The sequence below is a fragment of the Trachemys scripta genome, chromosome 1, assembly GCF_013100865.1.
Source record: "Trachemys scripta elegans isolate TJP31775 chromosome 1, CAS_Tse_1.0, whole genome shotgun sequence".
In the NCBI taxonomy this organism is placed as follows: domain Eukaryota; kingdom Metazoa; phylum Chordata; order Testudines; family Emydidae; genus Trachemys; species Trachemys scripta.
Window position 1 is genome coordinate 87,786,768 of NC_048298.1, and position 21,964 is coordinate 87,808,731.

Consider the following 21,964-nt stretch of genomic DNA (forward strand, 5'->3'; position numbering starts at 1 on the left):
CAAGGCTTCAGAGCAGCCCTTAAGGGAGCCATGCAAGGCTGTTGTTAGTCCAGCTTGCACTGGGGGCCATAATAGCCCACAGAGAAGACCAGAATTAGCTTTGACTCCTGCCCAGTGCAGATTGTGGCCCATTGACTTTCTATGGGAAAAATCCCTAGATGTCCATTTGTTATGAGAGTTATAAGAGTGACACATACAGCATCACTAATGAACTGTTGGTCCCTGCTGACTCAGACAGGACTGCTTGACACCAGTGATCTAGAGGAGAAAGGTTCTGTATCCCATAAATAGATCTCCCTTTAAGGCAATTTGCAAAGCATCAGAAAATGTGTTTGACTCTTCTCAGTAATAACATTACAAACAACTTTTTTTAACCCCCCGCCCCTCCCGCAAAGACTTGGCAAATAAGTCGAAGGAGAATGAATTCTTTTTTTGCACAGTTTTAAAACAAAATAGTTAATTCCACATATACCATTCTGTTAACGATCTGGGATTTTAAGTAGTTTCTTCATTTATTTAAAACAGCTTTGCAGTTCACCTTTAAAATCGCTTCCCACCATATGGCCTAATCATTTCCCTATGCCACACTTTTTTTCTAATTATCAAACCCATTTGCTTTAAAATAGGTGTTTTTAATTTCACAGCCTTTTCTTCTTCTCCTGCTTGATCTTGCCCTGAAGCCAGGAGGCTGAGTCTGTGACATCACATTCATTCTCTATGGCAACAGGCAGTGATTTACTTATTTCAATTTAATTAAAAAGCAACTTTCAGATTCTAAGTATCTTATATATTCTGTCACTGGGTGACTGGCCCTTTAAAGGGAGATCGGTCCAGTCCCAACTGTGACATATTTAGCTTGCTTATCCAGGTGGAGAACACAGTATTGCCAACCTCAAGAGATCACAAATCATGAGATTGGCCCCTAAAATCATGAGATTTAAAAACCCATCAAATCATATTTTTTAATATTCTTTACTCATCTGCCAATGTGTGTGAGAGAATTTCAGGTTGAAAAGTCAACCTTAAATGCACACCTCTCCCTGGCTGCTCTGATGGAGGCTCCATTTACCATTTCCTCCCTCTTAAGACTGGGGAACTGCCATCCATTTCCTTTTAGTGTCCTGACTGCCTCCCCTCCTAGTTTACCACCCATTTTTAATCAAAGAAACTAAGTAGTTCAAGAACTACTAAGCTAATTAATGCATCATGGTTCATGCTTGCAGATAGAACTTAATTTACTTTTTAGAGTTGATGAATTACAGATACACATATCAAAGAACTTTGAACTTATATCAATCATTCATATAAGCCATAATGTCACAGTAAAAACAATATGGAATTGGTTTAGCCCTTTGCAAGAATCCATCCTTCCCCCTGCACCCCATTCTCCTGTAACTCCTAAATCTGCTTCCTGCATCCCCTCAGCCTCCCCATCCCTATCCATCTTTTACAGTGTCCCTGCTGCTGCTCTCAGTCCCTGTGTCCTGTCCAGCCCCCTGGCTCACAGAGTGGCAGCCATTTACCTGTGGGCATGGCTCCAATCTTATTGGAAACAGTGGGAGGTGGCAGCCACCTTTATTAAGGGCAGCCTTGTTGCCTCATGCATGTAGACTGTAGGGAAATGGCAGCCATCTTGCTGGTGTCAGCCCCATTGATGGGAACAGGGGATGGTGGCCATTTTGAATGAGGGAAGATTTGTGAGTCAGGCAAAAAAACACCTGTGACGAACTGGGCCTGTTCTTACTGTGGTCTGTGAATGCTGACAGGGGAGTGTGGCTAGGATAGTCTGCATTGGAGGATGGGAGTCTGCCCGAAGGCGAATACCTGAGCGTGTAACATGAGAACCCAGGAAGGGGTTGGAGGCCAGGTGACACCTTGGCCCGGGAAACTGAACAAAGACGGTGGGAGGGGTCGCTGAAGGCAGAGTGCTGGAAGCGGGCTGGAGAGATGGCTGGGAGGCAGAGATGGCTCTGACCCCCCAAAGGGGGGTGGGCTGGGATGCCCTGGGACCCCAAGCTGGACCTAACTGAGGGGGGCCCTGTTGTCTGTGCCTGCAAGACCTGTCTTGGATTGTATTCCTGTCATCCAAATAAACCTTCTGCTTTACTGGCCGGCTGAGAGTCATGGTGAATCGCAGGAAGCCGGGGGTGCAGGGCCCTGAGTCCCCCAATACTCCGTGACAACACCCCAAAGTCATCAGAGCCAGGAATAAATCACGAGAGTTGGCAACACTGAATAAATGAGCAAAGTCACATGACAGGCCAGTCATGTGGCGACATCAGATCTTCTGGGGTGGAGATAAGACCAAATTCTGTGTAGAATTGGAGGGGGAGAAGGGAAGCTCCAGTAGGACACCCTGGGAGTAGCTGCTTGGTAGAGAGCAGGAGGGACTCAGGAAAGAAGCCAGACCCTCAGAAAGGAGTGGCTGGACTCAGCTTGTGGGGGGTGGAAGACTCTTTCATTTTTGTCATGGATTTGGTTATGTTGGAAGGGGTGGACTTGTTTCTTTAATGATTTAGCTGGAGGGCCAAATCACCGCAGCAACCAGTCCAAGCTGGAAGGTCAGGTGATCTAACCTGAGTGAGGAGAAACTGAGGCAGTAGCTAGCCTGAAGACAGACAAGGTAGACAGTGCTGCTACACCCACAAATAAAAATTCTTCTCTCTCAACCTGTTCCTCTCCTGTTTGACTCATCCCCTCTGGAAAAAACTAGGAAAAAAGCACCTGACATAGGCGCCAACTCTGTGGGTGCTCCAGGGCCGGGGAAAAACTAGTGGGTGCTCTGCACCCACTGGCAGCCAAGCTCCCCTCACCCCCCGCCCCAACTCTTCCTCCCCTGAGCGCACCGGGTCCCCGCTCCTCTGCCTACCTCCCAGCACTTCCCACCCAGCCGCTGCCAAACAGCTGTTTGACAGCATTAGCATGCTCAGGGGGGAGGGAGAGGAGCGGGAATGTGATGCGCTCAGGGGAGGAGGCGGGGATTTGGCGAAGGGGTTGGAATAGGGGCGGAGACTTTGAGGAAGGGGTTGGAATAGGGGCGGGAGAGAGGTGGGGCAGGGGCGGGGCCTCATGGAAGGGGTGGAGTGGGGGTGGGGGCAGATGGGCGGGGGGTCGAGCACCCACAGGAAAGAGGGAAAGTTGGCACCTTTGGCATCTCAGGTGGCGCCGCTTTCTATCTGCAGCTCCCAGCCCTAGCACTGCAGGTGAGTCCCTCCTGCCCCGCAGAGGAGAAGGGTGGGGAGAGGGGAAAAGCAGCGAATCACAGGTGGAGGAGGGAAGAGAAGCGAACGGGGGCGGGGGTGGGGCCTTGGGGGAAGACGTGGGGCGGGGGGAGGCAGGGCAAGGGCAGGGCATCGGGGGAAGAGGTGGGGCAGAAGCGGGGTTTTGGGGGGAAGAGGTAGGGCGGGGGAGGTTCCGGCATTCCTGCTGGACTGTCTGGTATTTAAATACTGTATTACAAAGTTGGCAACCCTAGATATATCTGAGTGAGAAATGGATCCCTTCAGATTTAAGCAGGTCACAGAGTGCAAGACTGGGGTGTCCTGGGATTTTGAGTGCTCTAATTTTTGTACACAGCTTAACACAATAGGGCCCTAATCCTAAATTGATTCTCTGGGCACTACTGTAATGCAAATAATACTTTGTGGTAGCCAGGGCAGAGAGTGTAAAGGGAATGGTGGGGAGCATTGGCAGTAAGAGAGGAGATGGCAATGTAAGGGAACTTCTGTTAGGGGAGGCAGTAGGGGTAGGCAGAGGATGCTGGAGGTCAGGTGAATTGGTATCAGACCTGGAAAAACTAGTATTGAACTATTAAAATAGGTGCAGCTCCAGGGGACGGTATCACAGCATTGCTAAGTACTCCCCACCCCCTTTTCTGTGGAATTATTTTCCCTTAGAAGACATTTCAAGTGGCTTAATTCTCAGGCTGGTGTTGTCTCTTTTGTATTGTCTGTAGTAGGAACTGGACATGGTTTAATCTGCCTTTTCAAACCATTTAACTAATAGATATGTTCTTCTCTGGATTGCACTAATATGAAAGAAGAGAACTTGGCCCTTAAATTCTATGAAACTTCCAGGAGCCGATATGGTCAGAAAAGTGACTCTAAAACTAGACCATCTTACTCAGCAGAGCTGCTTCCTGTGCATATTCAGAGTCATACATAGGTACTGACTTTAATGACAGAAGTAGGTTTTTACTCCTGTTAGCCCTGCAGAGCCCATACAGCAATGACAGAGGGAATTGGATTCTCTTTTGGCTTGTTCATTATCATCAACAAAATTATCAGCAAAATTCCAGTTGCAGAATCTTTATTTCTGGTGATGGTGCATACACTGGAACGACCCCAGCTGAATTTGCAAGGCTGGCAGTTAGATACACTATTTTTTTTAAACTAGTAAACTGAGCAAAATTGATGTAGAAGTCATTGAAAGATAAAACATGAAACCTCAAGATGCCATTTTAGTCACTTAAAGTGCATTATTGCATTTTAAAATGATACACTCAGTTCACGTTCAAATTGTAACATCCCTCATTCTTTATTATGAGTGTTATTTGCATACATGTGTGGTCTTTGTGCCATAAGCGTTCATCTGCTCCTGTTGCTTACCCACACCTGGAGTCAGAAATCCACTCTAGTAACATCAGACTTAATTTCTATACAGACTATTTTGTCATCTATAAATAGGGAAAAATCCTTACATGGTTGCTGTGAAGATAAATTGATTGTCTGTAAATTGCTTCTAGGGATAAAGAACAAGGGAAGGAGGGAAATACAGAGAAATGGAGGATGTAGTACTATGTTTTTTTTTTTCTAAATAGACTATTTTTCCCCTATGAAGAGAGCTGCCTATTTTTCCTAAGCCTATCAATGTGACTGTTCACAGGGTAAGAAAAGTTTGTCACCATTAATATGCTGACTGTGAAATGTATTTTTAAGTTTGTAACTATAACTGGCATTTCTGAGCATAGTTCTGATGGTAGCCATCTTGTTGAAAAATAGTAAAAGTAGTATAATGTGACACCACTAGCTGGAGAGCCCAATGAGATTAAAAAATACTTATGGTTAAGATTAAATCACAGGGTGCCACTAGTTTACATTCTCTTTGAGCCTTCAGCCTGCATAACTTTTCAACCATATGGTTGCCTTCAGCAGTGCCAACAGTAGTTAAATCTTAAAAACAAACAAAAAACTTCACATTTTAATTTTGGTGACAAATTCTTCTCACTGCAAAGTTCGCAGGACTAAGCAAATTGAGAGCGGGTTTCCTTTCTCTTACCCTCGCTAGAAAATTAAGTCATGTTAAAGCACAACCTTGTTAACACTGTTAAACATGACTTTTCAGTCTGTGTAACTCATGTTCTAACATGACTTAATTTTCTAGCGCAGACAAGGGGAAACCCCATAAGCCTTAAGTTTTCTCCTTCACACGCTGTGTTTGAAAACAAAGGCCTATTTAAACTAGAGAACTGAACTGTTGGTAATTGAAGCAATGCACAAGTGTAAATACCAATAATGCCATGAGTCCACACTAGCCGTGCTGTTTGGGGTGCAGGTTGATAGCAGTTTTACCTCACATTCACACTACTGCTGTGTTCCACGGTCTTCTGGGTGCCTCTCCTACAGTTCCTTTTGTCGCCACCTGAAGCAGTAGCTTCTGAAATATTTTGACAGACCGTCTGAGAGCCCAGTAGAATTATGGGAGAAGAGGTCAAACTTCCATAATTTCCCAGTAAATCCCACCATCGCAATTGACCACCATAAGTTCCTAGGCTCTTTTTCAAAATGGAGGCCAGGGTAAAAGCTTGTCTCTTGCTCCTGTGTTTCTGCTGTAGTGTTTGAAAAGCAGTTGTGAGGCTGTAGTAGTAGGGTGTTCAGGCAGTACCTGTCGAGAGACTCAGACCAAGACTAGAAGTTCATGGTGTTCAACAGTCAAAACCACCCCCAAACTGCCTGAGGAGGTGGCTCTGTGCTGTGCTTGCAGCTGATCACCAGGTGGAGTGGTGCTTTTGTGTCTGGACCATGACCACAGCCTGGTGGGACTAGATTGTTCATCCCAGGTCTCAAGAACAGCAAAAGCAGCATACGTTAAGAATGAAGAAGACAATTTTTCTGGATCTCTGTGGTGAGCTAGCCCTGAAATGGCAGTGCCAGACTGCAAGGATAAGCTCTCCTTGTTATTGAAAAGCAAGTGGTGATTGCCCTGTGGTGGCTGTCTGCCCTGGGTAATTATTGGGCATCACCATGGGGTTGAGAAGTCCATGGGGGTGTTGTTGTGATAGAGGTTTGCAGGGCAGTATGTATCAGCAGTGAGTTGTTGGGTGTGGGGGGCACAATCAAAGTGATTAATGTGCTGGAGCGCACTAAGTAAGTTAAGCAGTGCAGGAGACGTAAATGGAACCCATGTGCACATTTTGTGTCTTCTTTCTTGCCCAGGAGTATGTTAATAGAAAGGGTGCTCCTCAGTGGAGATAAAGGCCTTTCTGAATCATTGGGTGTTCATGGATGTCTATGTAGGAATGGCAGGCAAAGCAGAACTTTATTACCACGGAACAGCTCTGATGTTGATGGTATTTCTGTCCCCACTTGGCTCTGTCTGTGACCCTTTGTACTCCCTTTAGGATGGCTAAATAAACCTCTGTCTGATCAAACAAGACAGAGATTAAACCATATACTTGAGTGGTGCAGGAAGATGGTAGGTTAGAGTGTGCATTTGGGAGACAGGAACCATGGTGGAGGTGTTTGACCTGGAATGAATGTTCAGTGGCTAACGTCGTGATTATTTGTATTTGCCTGCTGCATTTTGCATAAAGTGAAAGCAAAGATGATGATGTCAATGAACAGTGAAGTGCTAAGGCGGTCGGGCTGGAATTAACTTATGCACATCTGGACAGACAAGTCGTCGCACCTGAGGCTGTTAGCACAGGCTTCAATTGCCATGCTGTATAAATTAGAAATGCTCCGTGCACCCACTTTCAAACTGGTGATGGGGAATTGAGTATGGAACAGTGAAGTGAATATAACTTGGGATTTGTAGTGTATAGTGAATCACTTCATGCTGTGATGCAGCTGGGTTTTTTTTAATGTATGAGACCTAAATTCTCTTTCTTTGTATGGTGAGGAGGTTTATGGAAGAGTGGATTATTGCAGTGCTTTGCTTTTCAGGTGGCAGGATTATACTGCGGATGGCTTTACAAGGGTTTTGTGCGCTAATAGTGAGAGAGATGATAGAGGAGTGAACTGATGTATTGATATTAAATAATAGTATTGCTGAGGTTGAAATCAAAGGTTCTTTGTACTTCGCACAATAAATTATTTTACATGCTGACAAGCTTACAGGCCATGCAAAATATCACATATATATTAAATGACAATTGTACAAGAGCAGAGCAATATAGATCTTTTCTTACTAGCACTTGAAGTGCCTTTTGTTGGGATGTACATTTTCTTTTCCATCCTCTTGCATGTGGGTAGAAGAGTGCTTGGGAAATGATTGGGAGGGAGTTGGGAGTTGGAGGCAGTCCAAGAACTATTGTCCTGATTGATGCCATGGGTATTGGGTAGGTGAAACAGGAGCAGGTGCCAGCTGCTGGGTCAAAGTCACTTTTTCTTGTGCCTTTTACATAAACAGATTCTTTTAGAATTGTCTGTCCTCCATTTGCATCTCCTTCCTGTTCGAATAGATTCCTGCATAACTCCCTTGTTGTCCTGCCTCTCCATGAGCTTTTCAGTGCTGCCTTTCACAGGTGATCCTCATCTTGTGCTCTTTAAACTGGCACAAAGGCTCTGAATCTGGTTCTCTTAGCTTTTCCTCTTCCTGGACCTCATTGCTGTGGAGTCAGTCTGCAAACCTTCCTACCTGTTCTGGGACATCTGTATTGCTAGAATGCACAATACAGTGAAAAACAAGAAATCAGAGTTGATCATAGCAATGTTCCATCAATCTCTTGAAATACTTAGACATGCTATAAAAGTAGCAGTTTTAGTTCAGTTTTGAATTCCAGTGCTTACTTTTAAGCCACTCTGTTAGTGGCATAGAAATGCTAAGGACATATTAGAAGTCACAGACATTACAGTAATAAGATGGGGTGGGGATTACTTTAAGGTGAAAATGGGACTGATGAAGAGGGAAGGAGAGGAGCATGTGGTGATCACTGCAATAGAGTAACAAAGATGGCTTATTACAAAGAACATTTCTTTGTGGAGGTTCCCAGCCAGGGAAGAAAGAACTGCTCAAGGGAATGAGACGAAAGCGTGATAAGTTTTGCACTAATAATTATTAGCACATATACTATTTGACTAGTTCCACGAATGGAGCTGGTGTGAGAGTTTCTGGATGTGGTATGGGGAGGGATATATGTATTTCCCAAACTTGTTTGCAAAGATTAAGCATTTGGTTTCATCCAAGGCTTTTGGACATAATTGCTAAGGAGTTGGGTGGGTGGGAGTAAGGGCTAAAATTAATAAGTAGCACTGTTCAATTGTCATTTTTGCACCACTTACTCATGGCCTGTGTTAGTTGAGCATCAGTCCAATCCCTAAACGTGCTTTGCACTGCTTCAAAGATATGAAATAGAGTGAATCTGATTAGCAATGCTTTTCATGCATTGAACAAAACGTTATTGCAAGCAGATAAAAGCACCATGCTACTAAGGCACCATAGCCAAGCATATGTGTTGACAGATACAATGTAACGTAACTGCCATGGCCATACAGCCCCGTTTGTAATTTCTTGTAATAGAAACTGCTTCCTTTTAAATTGCAGTTTCTGTTTTACTTTTTGATTTGTCTCCTTCCTGCTTGTCTGCCATTTTGAGTCTGGTCACGTGGTACAGCTCATCCAGCTGGTATGCACGCCCCGCTGGGTGCTTCCACCCTGAATGGAAACAATGGCTCCTGCAGCCAAAAGGAAGGGGGAAGGGATGCCAACTTGAGAATCCCAGTTTGATTCCCTCATTATTCCCAAGAATAGGCGAAGCAGCTGCTGCTCATGCTGTGCTGGCAGAGGGAGGGAGGAATAATGGAGGGATGAGAGATGGGCACTGCTGCTCTTGTGTGACACACTGTCCTTTGTAAAAAACACACCAACCAAAACACTAATTGTGGAGTTTCATAGAAACCTGCACAATTTCCCCCTCTGCCTAAAAATCAGCCCTGCGTCAGTTCATCTTGCAATAAAAACTGTATACCTGCGGCACAGGGCTTTACCTGCCATGCTGTCTTGGCCACTGCCTCTGCTACCCTGTCCTGCTTGTCTCTCCTCCCACATCCCAAAGAAAGGTCTGGCTCCTTTCCCCCTTGGCTGCCTGGTTCAGGGAGTTGCTGTTCCTCCTCCTTTGCTCTTCCTCTTTATTGAGCCATGTGGTACTTCTGGGCAATGCATTAATACAATGGGCTGGATGGAAAGGTGGGTCTTGAGCATTTGGTTCAGCTCATCAGAAAACTGGGGCAGTCTTCTTGCTGTGACCAGATCATTTGTTGTCCCAGGACCTCCAGTCTTTTCATTTTCTTACAAGACCTTTTGGTGTTCTTGGTGATGCCCATCTCTGCCAGATGATGTTGGTTACTATGAAAAGAGTAACCCACATCTTAGCTCCATGGTTTGTGCAATGCTATTTATACAGGTGACTGGCTTACAGCCAGTTTGACACCTATGTTGTGGAGGGCAGAAAGCAGATCAGACTGGCCAGCTAAGCAATGACAGATATAGATTGGTAGTGGAAAGTTTGCATCATTGGGGCTATGCCAGCCATCTTCATCCCCTCTGGGACTGCTTTGGTGGAGACTGGCACAGTGAGGGACTGCATGGTCTTGCTTAAAGCAAATACCAAATACTAAATTCTAATTCTAAATACCACAGATGACAATTTCACAACTCAAAAAGTGTTGCAGCTAGTATGGAGGAATTCTATATTAGGCCTCGTCTTGACAGATAAAGAGGAACTGATCACAGAACTAAAAATTAATGGTAGCTTAGGTACAAGTGATCATGACTTTATCACATTTATTCTCTTTGCACATTATAAAGTCCAAACCAGCACAGTTGGTGCTTTAAAAGGGCCAGTTGCACGAAGCTGAAAACAATTATGAGTCAAAGCAGCTGGGAGGAAGAATTTAATCAGAAAAATGTGAATGATAATTGGGAAGCCACAATCAAGAAAGGCCATATTGGTTAAAAAAACAACTTGGTTTAGAGGAGAAGTGAAGGCAGAGAAATCTATGGCCAGCACAGTGAAGGACAATAAGGAGTTTTTAAACTATATTACAAACAAAAAGAATCCTAACAAAGATGTTGGTCCCTTACTAGATGGAAATGGTAGAATTCGAAAAATAATGCAGAAGAGGCAGAAGTACTCAATAAATATTTTTGTTCTGTATTTGGTGGAAAAAAACAGATGATGTAGTCATATCAATCTTTCCATTCCACTAGTATGTCAGGAGGATGTTAAACAGCGGCTACTAAAGTTAGACATTTTTAAATCAGCTTGTCCTGATAAATTGCATCCAAGAGTTTAAAAAAAACTGTCTGAGGGGCTTTCTAGACTGCTAATGTTGATTTTCAGTAAGTCTGAGGACACTATGGAAGTTCCAGAAGAATGGAAGAAAGCTAATGTGTCAATATTTATAAAGGGTAAATGGGATGACTGGAGTAATTATAGGCCTGCCAGTATGACATTGACTCCAGGCAAGATAATGGAGCGGCTGATACAGGACTCAATTAATAAAGAATTAAAGGAAGGTAATGTAATTAATCAACATTGATTTATGGAAAATAGAATCTGCCAAACTAAGTTTATATCTTTTTTTTTTTAATGAGATTAAGTTTGGTTGATAAAAGCAATAGTGTTAATTTAATATTCTTAAACTTCTGTAAGGCGTTTGAGTTGGTACCACATGACACTTTTTAATCAACATGAACACACCGAATGGATTAAAACCTGGCTAACTAATAGGTCTCAAAATGTATCATTAAATGGGGAATCATTAAATGGGTGTGTTTCTACTGGGGTCCCGCAGGCATCAGTTCTTTCCCTTATGCTATTTAACATTTTTATCATTATCTGGAAGAAAATATAAACTCATCACTGATAAAGTTTGCAGATGACACAAAAATGGGGGGAGTGGTAACTAATGAAGAATGAAGATCACTGATACAGAGCGATCTGAATTGCTAGGTAAGCTGGGTGCAAGTAAACCAGGGGTGGCCAGCCTGTGGCTCCGGAGCCACATGTGGCTCTTCAGAAGTTAATATGTGGCTCCTTGTATAGGCACTGACTCTGGGGCTGGAGCTACAGGCACCAACTTTCCAATGTGCCGGGGGTGCTCACTGCTCAACCCCTGGCTCTGCCAGAGGCCCTCCCCCCACTCCACCCCTTCTCGCCCCCTCCCCTGAGCCTGCTATGCCCTCGCTCCTCCCCGGAGCCTCCTGCACGCCACGAAACAGCTGATCGGGAGGGAGGGGGAGGCGCTGATCAGCGGGGCTGCTGGTGGGTAGGAGGCACTGGGAGGGGAGCTGATGGTGGGGGGCTGCTGATGTATTACAGTGGCTCTTTGGCAATGTACATTGGTAAATTTTGGCTCCTTCTTAGGTTCATGTTGGCCACCCCTGAAGTAAATGATATGCATTTTAGTACAGCTAAATGTAAATGTATACATCTAGGAACAAACAATGTAGGCCATGCTCACATGATGGTGGGCTCTATCCTGGGGAGCAGTGGGGTTGTGATCGATAATCAGCTGAACGTGAGCTCCCAGTGTGATGCTGTGGCCAAAAGGGCTAATATGGTACTTGGATGCATAAACAGAGGAATCCTGAATAGGAGTAGAGAAGTTATTTCACTCCTGTATTCAGTACTGGTGTTACCACTGCTGGAATTCAAGAAAGCCTTTGATACATTGGAAAGGGCTCAGAGCCCCTTATCCCCGGCCCTACCTCAGAGCCTGCACCCGCATCCGGAGCCCTCATCCCCCCACACATCCCAACCCTCTGCCCCAGCTCTGAGCCCTCTTCCACACTTTGAATCCCTCAGTCCCACCCTCACCACATGAATTTTGTTATGTGCGTCAGTAGGAAGGTGCTGTGTCATACATCACCTCCATATTGGTGCACATAACAAAATTCATTCCGCACATGTGTGGGGAAAATTAGAGGGAACACTGATTCCAACCAATTTATTTTATATGATAAAAAGGAGAAAGTAAGCAGTTTTTCAGTAATAGTGTGCTGTGATACTTTTGTATTTTTATGTCTGATTTCGTGAGCAAGTATTTTTAAGTGAGGTGAAACTTGGGGTACACAAGACAAATCAGATTCCTGAAAGGGGTACAATAGTCTGGAAAGGCTGAGAGCCACTGCTCTAGAATCATTATGGAAAAACTAGATTCTGTTATGAAGCTATGTTTTTAAACACAGTGATGAGCAAAACTAGTTTGTCCTGAAAATTGTCAATTTTACTCAGAAGGATAAACAGAATTTTTCTGCAGACTTTGAAGAAAGGCGGTCAAATTGTTTGAGTTACAGGTCACTACAAATTATCCTCATTTGAGATTTTGAATGTTGTGAAATGCTTTTGTGTTGCTTTATCTCAAATACAGCATGTTACCATCTCTCCAAATTGTCCATATGGCTGAATCTCTTTGAAAACCTAGACATACATTTGAGAACCCAAGTGGTAATTAAGCTCAGTAATGATGGTTTTATCTAATTGTAATGGTTAAAGTGTGTATTTGAGCAGGTTGCCCTCTGGTAGCTGGTTACAGGGTAGAAAGAACATAGCATGCTCAAATCTTCAGATCCTGGAGATAAAGGACCAGGGTCTTAGTCCTGGCCAGTGGCACTGGAACAGTTTTAGAGTGGGGGTGCTGAGCTGTGCCCCCCCTTACTGCATCCGCACCCCTCACTGTCACCTACAGTTGGGGCTGGGAGCAGGGCCATGGTTCTGGGAGGGGAGGACGCGGATAGGGGTAAGGTGGCCAAGGCTGGGGCCACAGCTGGAGGCGGTTGCAGAGCCCCGGGCCGGGAGCAGGCCGACCCTGCATGCGGGCCGGCGGCCGGGACCTGGACCAGCAGCGGAGCCCCTAGGCATGGGGCCGGCAGCCAGGGCCGGGGGCCGGGACCCCGTGCACCCCTATTTCCTGTGCCTATGGTCCTGGCTTTGCAGATTTGTGTGCTTCATCTAGTATGTAGATGTTTCTGCAGCAATGGATTTGTTGTAGACTGGCACTGATTTCTCCTGCAAAGTAAGGAGAAAATGGAATAAGCTGAATTGCAGGACATTTTTTTTAAAGTTACTCTAAATATGGAACTATTCAGTAGGTTGCAAACAGAATTCTATTATAAGATGTCTATTCTCTCCCTTTGTAATTTTGAACATAGAAAGTATTGTCGTTATTTTACGGGTACATTGGAACTTTTTCTTGCAAAGTTTGAAGGTAATTGTTCAAACCATTTTAAAGTTATGGATGCTTTAAAATGACACTTTCAGTGCCCACCATTTTGGGGTCTTCCTTGCTTGTAAAATTTGAAACTTTTGTATGCTCTTTGGGGCCGGTACTGTATTACGGGTTTGTGCAGCATCTAGCAGAATGATGCTGGTTGAGGCATTGAGGGCATAGACTAGTATTAAAACAAACCTGAATCTTGTAGTTAGCTACAGCAGTGGGTGCTTTATGGGTACCCTGATGGGAACTTAATCAAATCTGTGCCCGGCAAGGAGAGGCAGAGGAGAAATCAGAACAATGCAGATCACTCCTAAATTCTACAGGGCAGGAGAAGTTGTGGATCCAGAGAACAAGTGAAGTTCCAGAGCTCAGCAGATTAAGGAGGGAAACCCAGAACTGTGCAGAGCTTTGCAGGGTGGTCTGAGCTAGGGGTAGCCACAAGCCCTGCAAAGCGCCTTAGGCCCAAGTTGCAAGGGCAGGTGCAGGGAACGGAGGATCCCGTGCAGTTCTCATCTTTAAAAACACAGAGAAATTAGACAAATCGTCACTAGCTCTAGGTTGCTGTGAACTACACATTCCAAGGACTGGTACCGTTAAAAACCTCAAATCAACCTCTACTGCAGTTAAAAAGATAGAAGCAAACAGTTAAGGGGAAGTAGATAAATATTCAAATACTCTCAGTTTATACAGGCTCTTAAAATGTAAAAATTTGGAATCATTGTGGCCCCATCTCTCTGGACATTTTCAGCCTGCAGATCAAATTCTTACACCCCCGATATCAGATACGTTGTGATGGTTTTTAACTATGAACTAACTGTTGTAAATGAGGATTATTACTGTGCAAGTAAAGCTTTGTGTCAACACACAAGCTGTACTGGTATAGTTACAGTGGTACAACCCCCACCGCACCCCCCCACTGTGGATGCAGTTATACAGGAATAAATGTGCATTTATACCAGTTACAGCTTATTCCCATGTGGGAAGAGGTAAAAGCTGTACCAGTATAAGGCACCTAGGGTAGGGTTGCCAACTTTCTAATTGCACAAAACCGAACACCCTAGCCCCGCCCCTGTCCCGAGGCCCAACCCATGCCCCGCCCCTTCCCTGAGTCCCCGCCTCCCGCTCACTACATTCCCTCTCCCTCGGTGGCTCGCTGCCCCCCACCCTCACTCACTGCCCCTGGGCAGGGGCAGGGGGTTGAGATGTGGGAGGGGGTGAGGGCTCTATATGGGGGTGTGGTCTCTGGGGTAGGGCCTGAAATGAGAGGTGCAGGGTGAGGGAGGGGAGTTTGGGTGAGGGCACTGGCTGGAGTTGTGGGCTCTGGGGTGGGGCAGGGAATGAGGGGTTTGGGGGTGCAGGAGGGGGCTCCAGGCTGGGGGTGCGGCCGAGGGATTCGGAATGTGGGAGGGAGCTGCGGGTTTCGGCCGGGGGTTGGGGTGTGGGAGGGGGTGAGGGCTCTGGGGTGGGGCTGGGGATGAGGGGTGCAGGGTGTGGGAGGGGGCTATGGGCTGGGGCAGTGGGTTGGAGTGTTGGAGGGTGGTCCGGGGGGAGCGCAGGCTCTGGGTTTGGGGGGCTCATGGCTTGGGATTGGGGTGCAGGAGGGGATATGGGCTCTGGTTTGGGGGTGCAGGCTCTGGACTGGGGATGAGGGGCTTGGAGTGGAGGAGGGGGCTCTGGGTTTGGGGGGGCTCAGGGCTGGGGCAGGGAATTGGGGCTCGGGGTTGAGGTGTGGGCCTACTTCGGGAGGTTCCCATTCAGTAGCGCAGTGGGTCTAAGGCAGGCTGCCTGTCTGTCCTGGCTCTGTGTTGCACCCCAGAAGCAGCCTGCAGGTCCGGCTCTTAGGCGGGTGGGGGTGAAGCAGGAGGGTCCGTGGCACACACTGCTCTTGCCCGTAGGCATCACCCCCCCAGCTCCCATTGGCCAGGAGCCGGTGCTCAGGCAGTGCGTAGAGCCCTGTGGCCCCCCCGCCTGGGAGCCAGACCTGCAGGCTGTTTCTGGGGCGCAGCGTGGTGCCCCAGGACAGGTAGGGACTAGCCTGCCTTAGTCCCGCAGCGCCACTGACTGCACTTTTAACGGCCTGGTCGGCGGGGCTGACCGGAGCCACCAGGGTCCCTTTTTGACCAGGTGTTCTGGTCGAAAACCGGACACCTGGTCACCCTAACCTAGGGGTGTACCAGTATATGCATATTGGTACAAACGTCACTCTCTTAATTAAGAGTTATATCAGCACAAAAACCGTGAGCAGACCAGGCCTAAGATGTTGTTTTCTGTGAATAGAAATTAGGGCTGGGAGAAAGAACTACTGTACTGGATCATGTTGACCCTCACTCTATTAAGTGCCCTGCACTAGGTCCTTCAATGCTTAGTTCAGCTTTTGAAAGGAATCAAGGGTTGGGGCTTTCACCACTTCCCTTAGGAGACTCTACCACAGTCTAATAGACGTCACTGTCAGGTAACATTTCCTGATGATGTGCTTTAATTCTAGGTGTCAAACTCCTGGCCCATGTGATGACCTCTCTGTCTGAGCCTGCACCAGTACAAGCTCTTCTCCTACAGCAGCTGTTCAGAATTTCCCTCCTTTGGCCTCTGAATCTGAGTCCTTCCCATGCTGTCAAATATTGCTTAGGGCACGAACAAGGCTCCTTTGGCGTCTGCTGGATGCCTATTTCAACTGCAGGTAGCTGGCTCTCTGCTCCAACCCCGCTGAGCTTAATGCAGTTCCAAGAAGCAGCTGGAGGGGTACAGAGCTGGGAGGTGGCTGCCTGCACCAAGGACCTGAGTCAGCAGTCCTGGGGCACTGGTTACCTACGATTGGATTATAACACGTGGGACTGTTGGCAGGGAAGCAAATCTGAACCAATGCAGTGTTGTCTTTTTGGCTATGTCTGTACTAAAAATACAACCAAGTGAGAGGAATCTGCTATCACACAGTAGTCCCCTAAATTTATTGCAGCACTGTTACCACTTGTGGTGTGAACAAGATCTAAGCATGTCCCTAGAGTCAGGCTAAAACTGGGTTCTCAGTTCACTTGAAGTCACTGGTATTGTGGGCTGTGTTCCAGGCACAATGTCATCTGAATCTGAGAGGGTCGGGAGGGCAAACCAGCAACTCTGTGTCTGAGAGGCTGTGGAAGACAATTACTGGCACAGGTTAGCCTCCAAATCCGTAGAGAGTACGACCCTGGCGCTTCAACGCATAAACAACGTCCATAGCAGTCACAGTCTTCCGCTTCGCATGCTCGGTGTAAGTAACGGCATCTCTGATCACATTCTCCAAAAAGACCTTCAACACCCCCCGAGTCTCCTCGTAAATGAGACCCGAAATGCGCTTCACGCCCCCACGACGAGCTAAACGACGAATAGCGGGCTTTGTAATGCCCTGGATGTTGTCCCTCAACACCTTCCTATGGCGCTTAGCGCCTCCTTTTCCGAGACCCTTGCCGCCCTTACCACGACCAGACATAGTGGCTAGAGTTATAGAGAGGCTGTGGAAGAGGCAGGCAGGCAGCCAGCTCAGTAGTAAAGATCCAATCTAAATGGGGGGTGAGTGAGTGGGAAAAGGAGGAGTCTTAATACACGTTTAAGCGGTGGTTCTCCTCCCAGCGTCTGCACTTTGCCTACCGAGAGTGACTAAGATTGCATATTCCTGCAGTTCTGTGTTTCTGGAGGTAGCCTGGGGTAGGGATTGTTTGGGGAGGAAAGTGCTGAATCTTTTTAGGCAGGATGAGGCCTGGAGCAGCCTCCCTTCTGCTTCCAAATACCTCCATCCTGTTCCTGTCTCCATTTACCCTCTTCTACCGTTGTCCAGCAAGCCTGTCTCCCTCAGCTCCCATCCCTCCCCAGCCTGTTCCCTGGCCCCCTTCTTCTCCTCACCCCTCTGCCAGTGAGTCGCTTGTTTTTCCTTCCCAAACAATCCCCACCCTCTCCTGTCCTCTTCCTCCCCCCTAGATTCCCTCTCCCATACTCCACCTCTGATTCCCTCCAGCACCAGTCTCCCTAATGTACCCAACCTCCCTTCCCCCTGTTTCTGCAGGGCCTAAGGGATAGGCTTTGCATTCCTCCACACTTGAGAGGGAAATAAGTGACTGTTTCCAGGGCTGACTTTAGGACATGTGGGGCCCGATTGGAAAGAGCTGCTGCCGAAATGCCGCTGAAGACCGCGGCAGCGAAGATAGCAGCGGCAATTCGGCGGCAGTTCAATCGGATGCCGCTGTTTCCGGCGGCACTTTGGCCGAGGGTGAGGGGCCCCTCTTCCGGACGCTGCGGGGCCCAATTCCTGGGAATCGGGGGAATCGCCCTAAAGCCGGCCCTGACTGTTTCTCACTGGTGAGCATCATTCATGGAGATGCACAAAACTTGGCAGCGCTGTCGCTAGCTTTGGATTTCCACTTTCTGAAGGATTTCTGTTTGGCTCAAGTAATCTCTTACACCAGATAACTAAATAGCGAGGTTCATTTCTTGCCATCTTTGTTTTTGTTTAGGGGCATGCATGCCCTCTATGGCTCAGCTAGGGTTACTTAAGTAGCCTTTCTGTGACCATGACTATGCTAGGAATGTCTTACTAGTTCAGAAATATCAGTATAGCATACTAGTAGAGTGCTCCTAGTGTGGGTGTAGCTGTACCAGCAAAGCTGTGCTTCATGCCATTAAAATAAAACCATCCTGCGACAGGATCCCCGGGGTGCAGCCTGCAACTGGGGTGCCACTGTGCCCCCTTATCTCTTCCGTATGGGCTGTCTCTCACAATGCTTTGCTAGTAACAAGCAGCAAACCCCTCCAGGCGCTGTTATCACTTAGCATAACAGCAAGTGGAGCCCCGCACCCGGCTAGACTGCCTGAATGCTCCCAGAACCACGCACAAATCACACAGAGAAAGGCACCAGCCAGTTCTCCCCAGCCTTGCATCCAGAGCTGTACCGTCCTGCCCTGCTCAGGAGCCTGATCAGTGTAAGTGTATTACCCAGTCTACCTCTCCCTTAATGTGGAGAGGACATACCCAAGCACTTCAACCAAAACACACTGCTTTAGGTAAAATATAAAACAGGTTTATTAACTAGAGAAAGATAGATTTTAAGTGATTATAAATGGTCAGAGATAGTTACCAAAGAAAATAAAAGGTAAGTGGTCAGTCTAAATCTTAAACTTTATTACACTAGGCAGTATTTAGATCAAGCAGTTCTCACCCTACTGGATGTAAGTCTTAATACACAGGCTTCTGTCTCAAGGCAGGGACCAGTCTCCTAAGTTGGAGTCTTTGTCTTTCCAGCATTTTTGTTGTTTCTAGTGTAGGTGGGGGAGGAGACAGGCCAAGGCATGATGCCACTGTCCCTTATTTTATACCAGGGGTGGCCAAACCATGGCTTCTGAGCCGCATGCGGCTCTTTTACAGTTAAAGTGCGGCTTGCAGAGCTCTCCACATCCCCTCTGCCCCCAGTCTGGTAGGTGGCCCTGCAATGGGGTGGTGGGGTAGGGGCTCTGCCAGAGATGACTGGTGCCTGCTAAGAGTGGGGGGGGGACAATTTAAAGGAGTCCCTCCCAACATCTTGAGTCATGCCTGCCCTCTTACCTTCAGCTGCCCCAACGTGCAGCTCCCAGCTGTTAGCACCCAGTGGAGAGGCAGGAGGAAGCAGCTGGGAGCTGCAGGGAGAGGCCACTGCTTTAGCTCCATGGGAAGAGGCAGCAGCAAAAGCAGCAGCTCTCCCTGCAGCTCCCAACTGTTTGCCGCTGCCGCTCGCCAGCTCCAGCTCCTGCCGTGCAGGGAGGGGGCCTGGCGGCATCATGTGACTGAGCAAGGCCAGTAAACCCTGGCAAAAATCGGGGGGGGGAGGGGGGCACATGACCACCCCCCTCACCACATGCATCGCCTCTGGCTTCTGCCCAGTGTTGGGGAGATCTAGGGGCTTCAGCTGAAGCTCTAAGCCCTGGCAATCATGCCTCGGCTCTTGAACTTCTGAAGATTGTCGTATGCAGCTCGGAGGGTCAGTAAGTTTGGCCATCCCTGTTTTATACCCTCAGTCCATGTGCCTGGAAAATACTAGCCAGACATGTCCTGGTGGGTTGAGCAATCCCCCTGGTGTGGTCTTGTGCAACTGTCATTGAATTGTAAATCTCTTGATTAAAACTCCCCTCCTCATTAATGGTCAGTGAGCACCATCCTGGGAGTGGTTTGCCTTCTTTGTATGCCCCTAGCAGACTTACAGCATTATTTCAGTAACAACCATACAGCAAAAATCTCATAACTTGATACACACTAACAATATGCATATTTTGACAGAACAATGGATTTCAGCAGATCATGACGTTACATATGATTTCTTACATGGGGGTTCCAGGGTGCTGTTTTGAGGTACAGAGTGCCACATGAAACAAGCCAAACTGGTAAAAGGACAACTCTACTGGTATAGCTGCACCTACCCTAGGGGCTTCTGCCAGCATAGCTATACCGGTCAGGGATCACACCTCTTCACACCCCTGACTGACATAGCTATGCTAGCCGAAGTCTGTAGGGTAGGCCTAGTTTAAGGATTATTTACTTCTTAATTTAGACTTCAGGGCTTCTTTGACTAGCTTTCCTCTTATTTTGGAAATCCCTGTTTTAGTGGCCATTGCTGAATACTTCAGAGAAAGGTGAGAAAATCCTCATAAGTGTGCAATACCCTATAGTCAGGGGAAATGTCTCCCTGATCCCATGGGATCACATTTTGCCCTAAAGCATGACAAGTACGGGGATGGACCTCTGCCTGCAGTATTACTGAGCCACCAAGTCTCCTGGAGATATAATGTGGTGTCCTTTACCATGTCAGTTGATGACTGAAATATCCTGACCCAATGATCTGTAAGACATATTTATCCTGTATGATTTCTCCTGAGTCACCCATTGAGGTGAAAGGTCCCTGAATGGCCATTCCCCCTCCCTTCCCTCATCCTACCTTTCTGCTCTCACACTCCTTCCCTGCCTTACCCATTCATATACTCCTAAGCACATTCTATCCTGGGTTTAATTTTTCTTTAATATCTTCATTTCTTTAATGACAGCGGGAGCTGCAGGTTGTTCTCTGTGGGAGCTGTGGTGTGTGGCTGTGCTTTAGGTAATGAGACCTGATGAAAGCGTCTTGTTACTGTATCAAGATTCCTTCCTTCTCTGTATTTAAAAAAAGTGACAGGCTGTGCTGGCTATATTAATATATTTTTAATGGCCTGCATGTGGCTATCGGAACACTTGCTTGTCTATCTCCAGAGAAGCAGAGCAATTTTCCCCTGCCCACTCATGCATCTTTGGCTGAAATCAGCCAGGAATTGGCATAAGGGGGTGGGGGAAGCTGTCAGATGAGAATTTCCCAGTAATTCTGGCAGTAAAAAATGAAATCTGCCGTTTCACACCTGCCAGGGGTGGGTAGGATTCTAGAGACCCTCTCCCCCTGCCCACCCCAAAAATCTCTCTCTTCTGGAATGTTCCCCTGCCTGTGATCATCAAGGGAGCGGCTGTCTCAGATTGTAGCATTTCTACCAATGGAGGGGTGAGACTTCTCTAAAAATAATTACTGCATTTCTGAAGTGAAACAAAAGAATGTATGCTGTAATTGAGAGCTAGGAAGGGGAGGGAGCTGACAGACTCAATGCAAGTGTGTTCTAATGCTGGGTGCTGTGGTTTGGTAGCCCAGTGTATTAGCACACTAGCTTTTTGTCTCCTAGGCTGAGGTACTGTTTAAGCTGCAGGTAGAATAAGCTTGGTGGTCTGAGCCTAGAGCATCTTTTTTTTTTTTTAACTGCTTTCCTGCTAGAGAGACAGCTAGCCACATGTAGAAAGCTGACGGTGCTCTTGAGAGGCCAAGAACTACAACAGCAGAGCTTCAGGTCAGGACTGACTTGTATTGGCAGACATCTGTGTGGGGTACATAAATGGCAAGGCAGAAGGGTACTCCCAAGACGGAACTGAGGTGCATTGGTGGAGCTGTGTGGAGCAACTCGCACAACAAGCATGAGATCAGCTTGTGAAGAATTAATGCTGCATAACCTGTGTCAGAGAGAGGGAGCAAACGGCAACAAGCCCTGTCTCACTCACGCGCTGATTAAATAGAGCTGCCAGGAGAGGTCAGCCCTCGTTGACTCGCTGACAGGTTGGCTGGAAGGCGTTATGATATAGAAGGGGAAGGGATATTGATCAGTTTTACAACAAAACAACCCCGAAAAACCCTCTAGACATAGGATAATTGGGGGAGTGGTGGCTGGTGTTAAAGGATACCACCCTCCTGCTCTTGTAAAATCCAGAATAAATGTGCTCTACCCTGGGGGAGGGGAGAGGGGTAAGTAGAAAGCAATTTAGGCGTAGTCTAAATTCCTCCTTGCTTGCTGCTGGCAACCACATGCTCCTCTGTGAGCAGCTCCTGTTCCACGTCTGTATTTGCCCCTGATGTTCAGTGATGGGTTTAGCTGTCTATGTGCCTCCCCCCAAACTGATACAGGGAATGTCTGTTCACTTAATGTTGAGCCTGAGCATGCTGTTTAGGCTGCTCCCTCAAGTTGAA

At 47.1% G+C, this 21,964-nt stretch overlaps 2 protein-coding genes across 2 annotated transcripts in view; one reads left to right on the plus strand and one right to left on the minus strand.

The window, feature by feature from the left end:
* Window positions 1-21,964, plus strand: part of TCF20 (transcription factor 20) — a 186,379-nt gene that overhangs the window by 4,202 nt on the left and 160,213 nt on the right. The gene's annotated exons all lie outside the window — the stretch shown is intronic.
* Window positions 16,578-16,923, minus strand: LOC117879719 (histone H4). The gene has a single exon (XM_034774966.1). The coding sequence runs from the start codon at window positions 16,900-16,902 to the stop codon at window positions 16,591-16,593; it is 312 nt and encodes a 103-aa protein (XP_034630857.1). The 5' UTR covers window positions 16,903-16,923; the 3' UTR covers window positions 16,578-16,590.

What these genes read in the sequence shown, in the direction of transcription:
- LOC117879719 (XM_034774966.1), bottom strand. Translation starts at nt 16,902, where the DNA reads ATGTCTGGTCGTGGTAAGGGCGGCAAGGGTCTCGGAAAAGGAGGCGCT.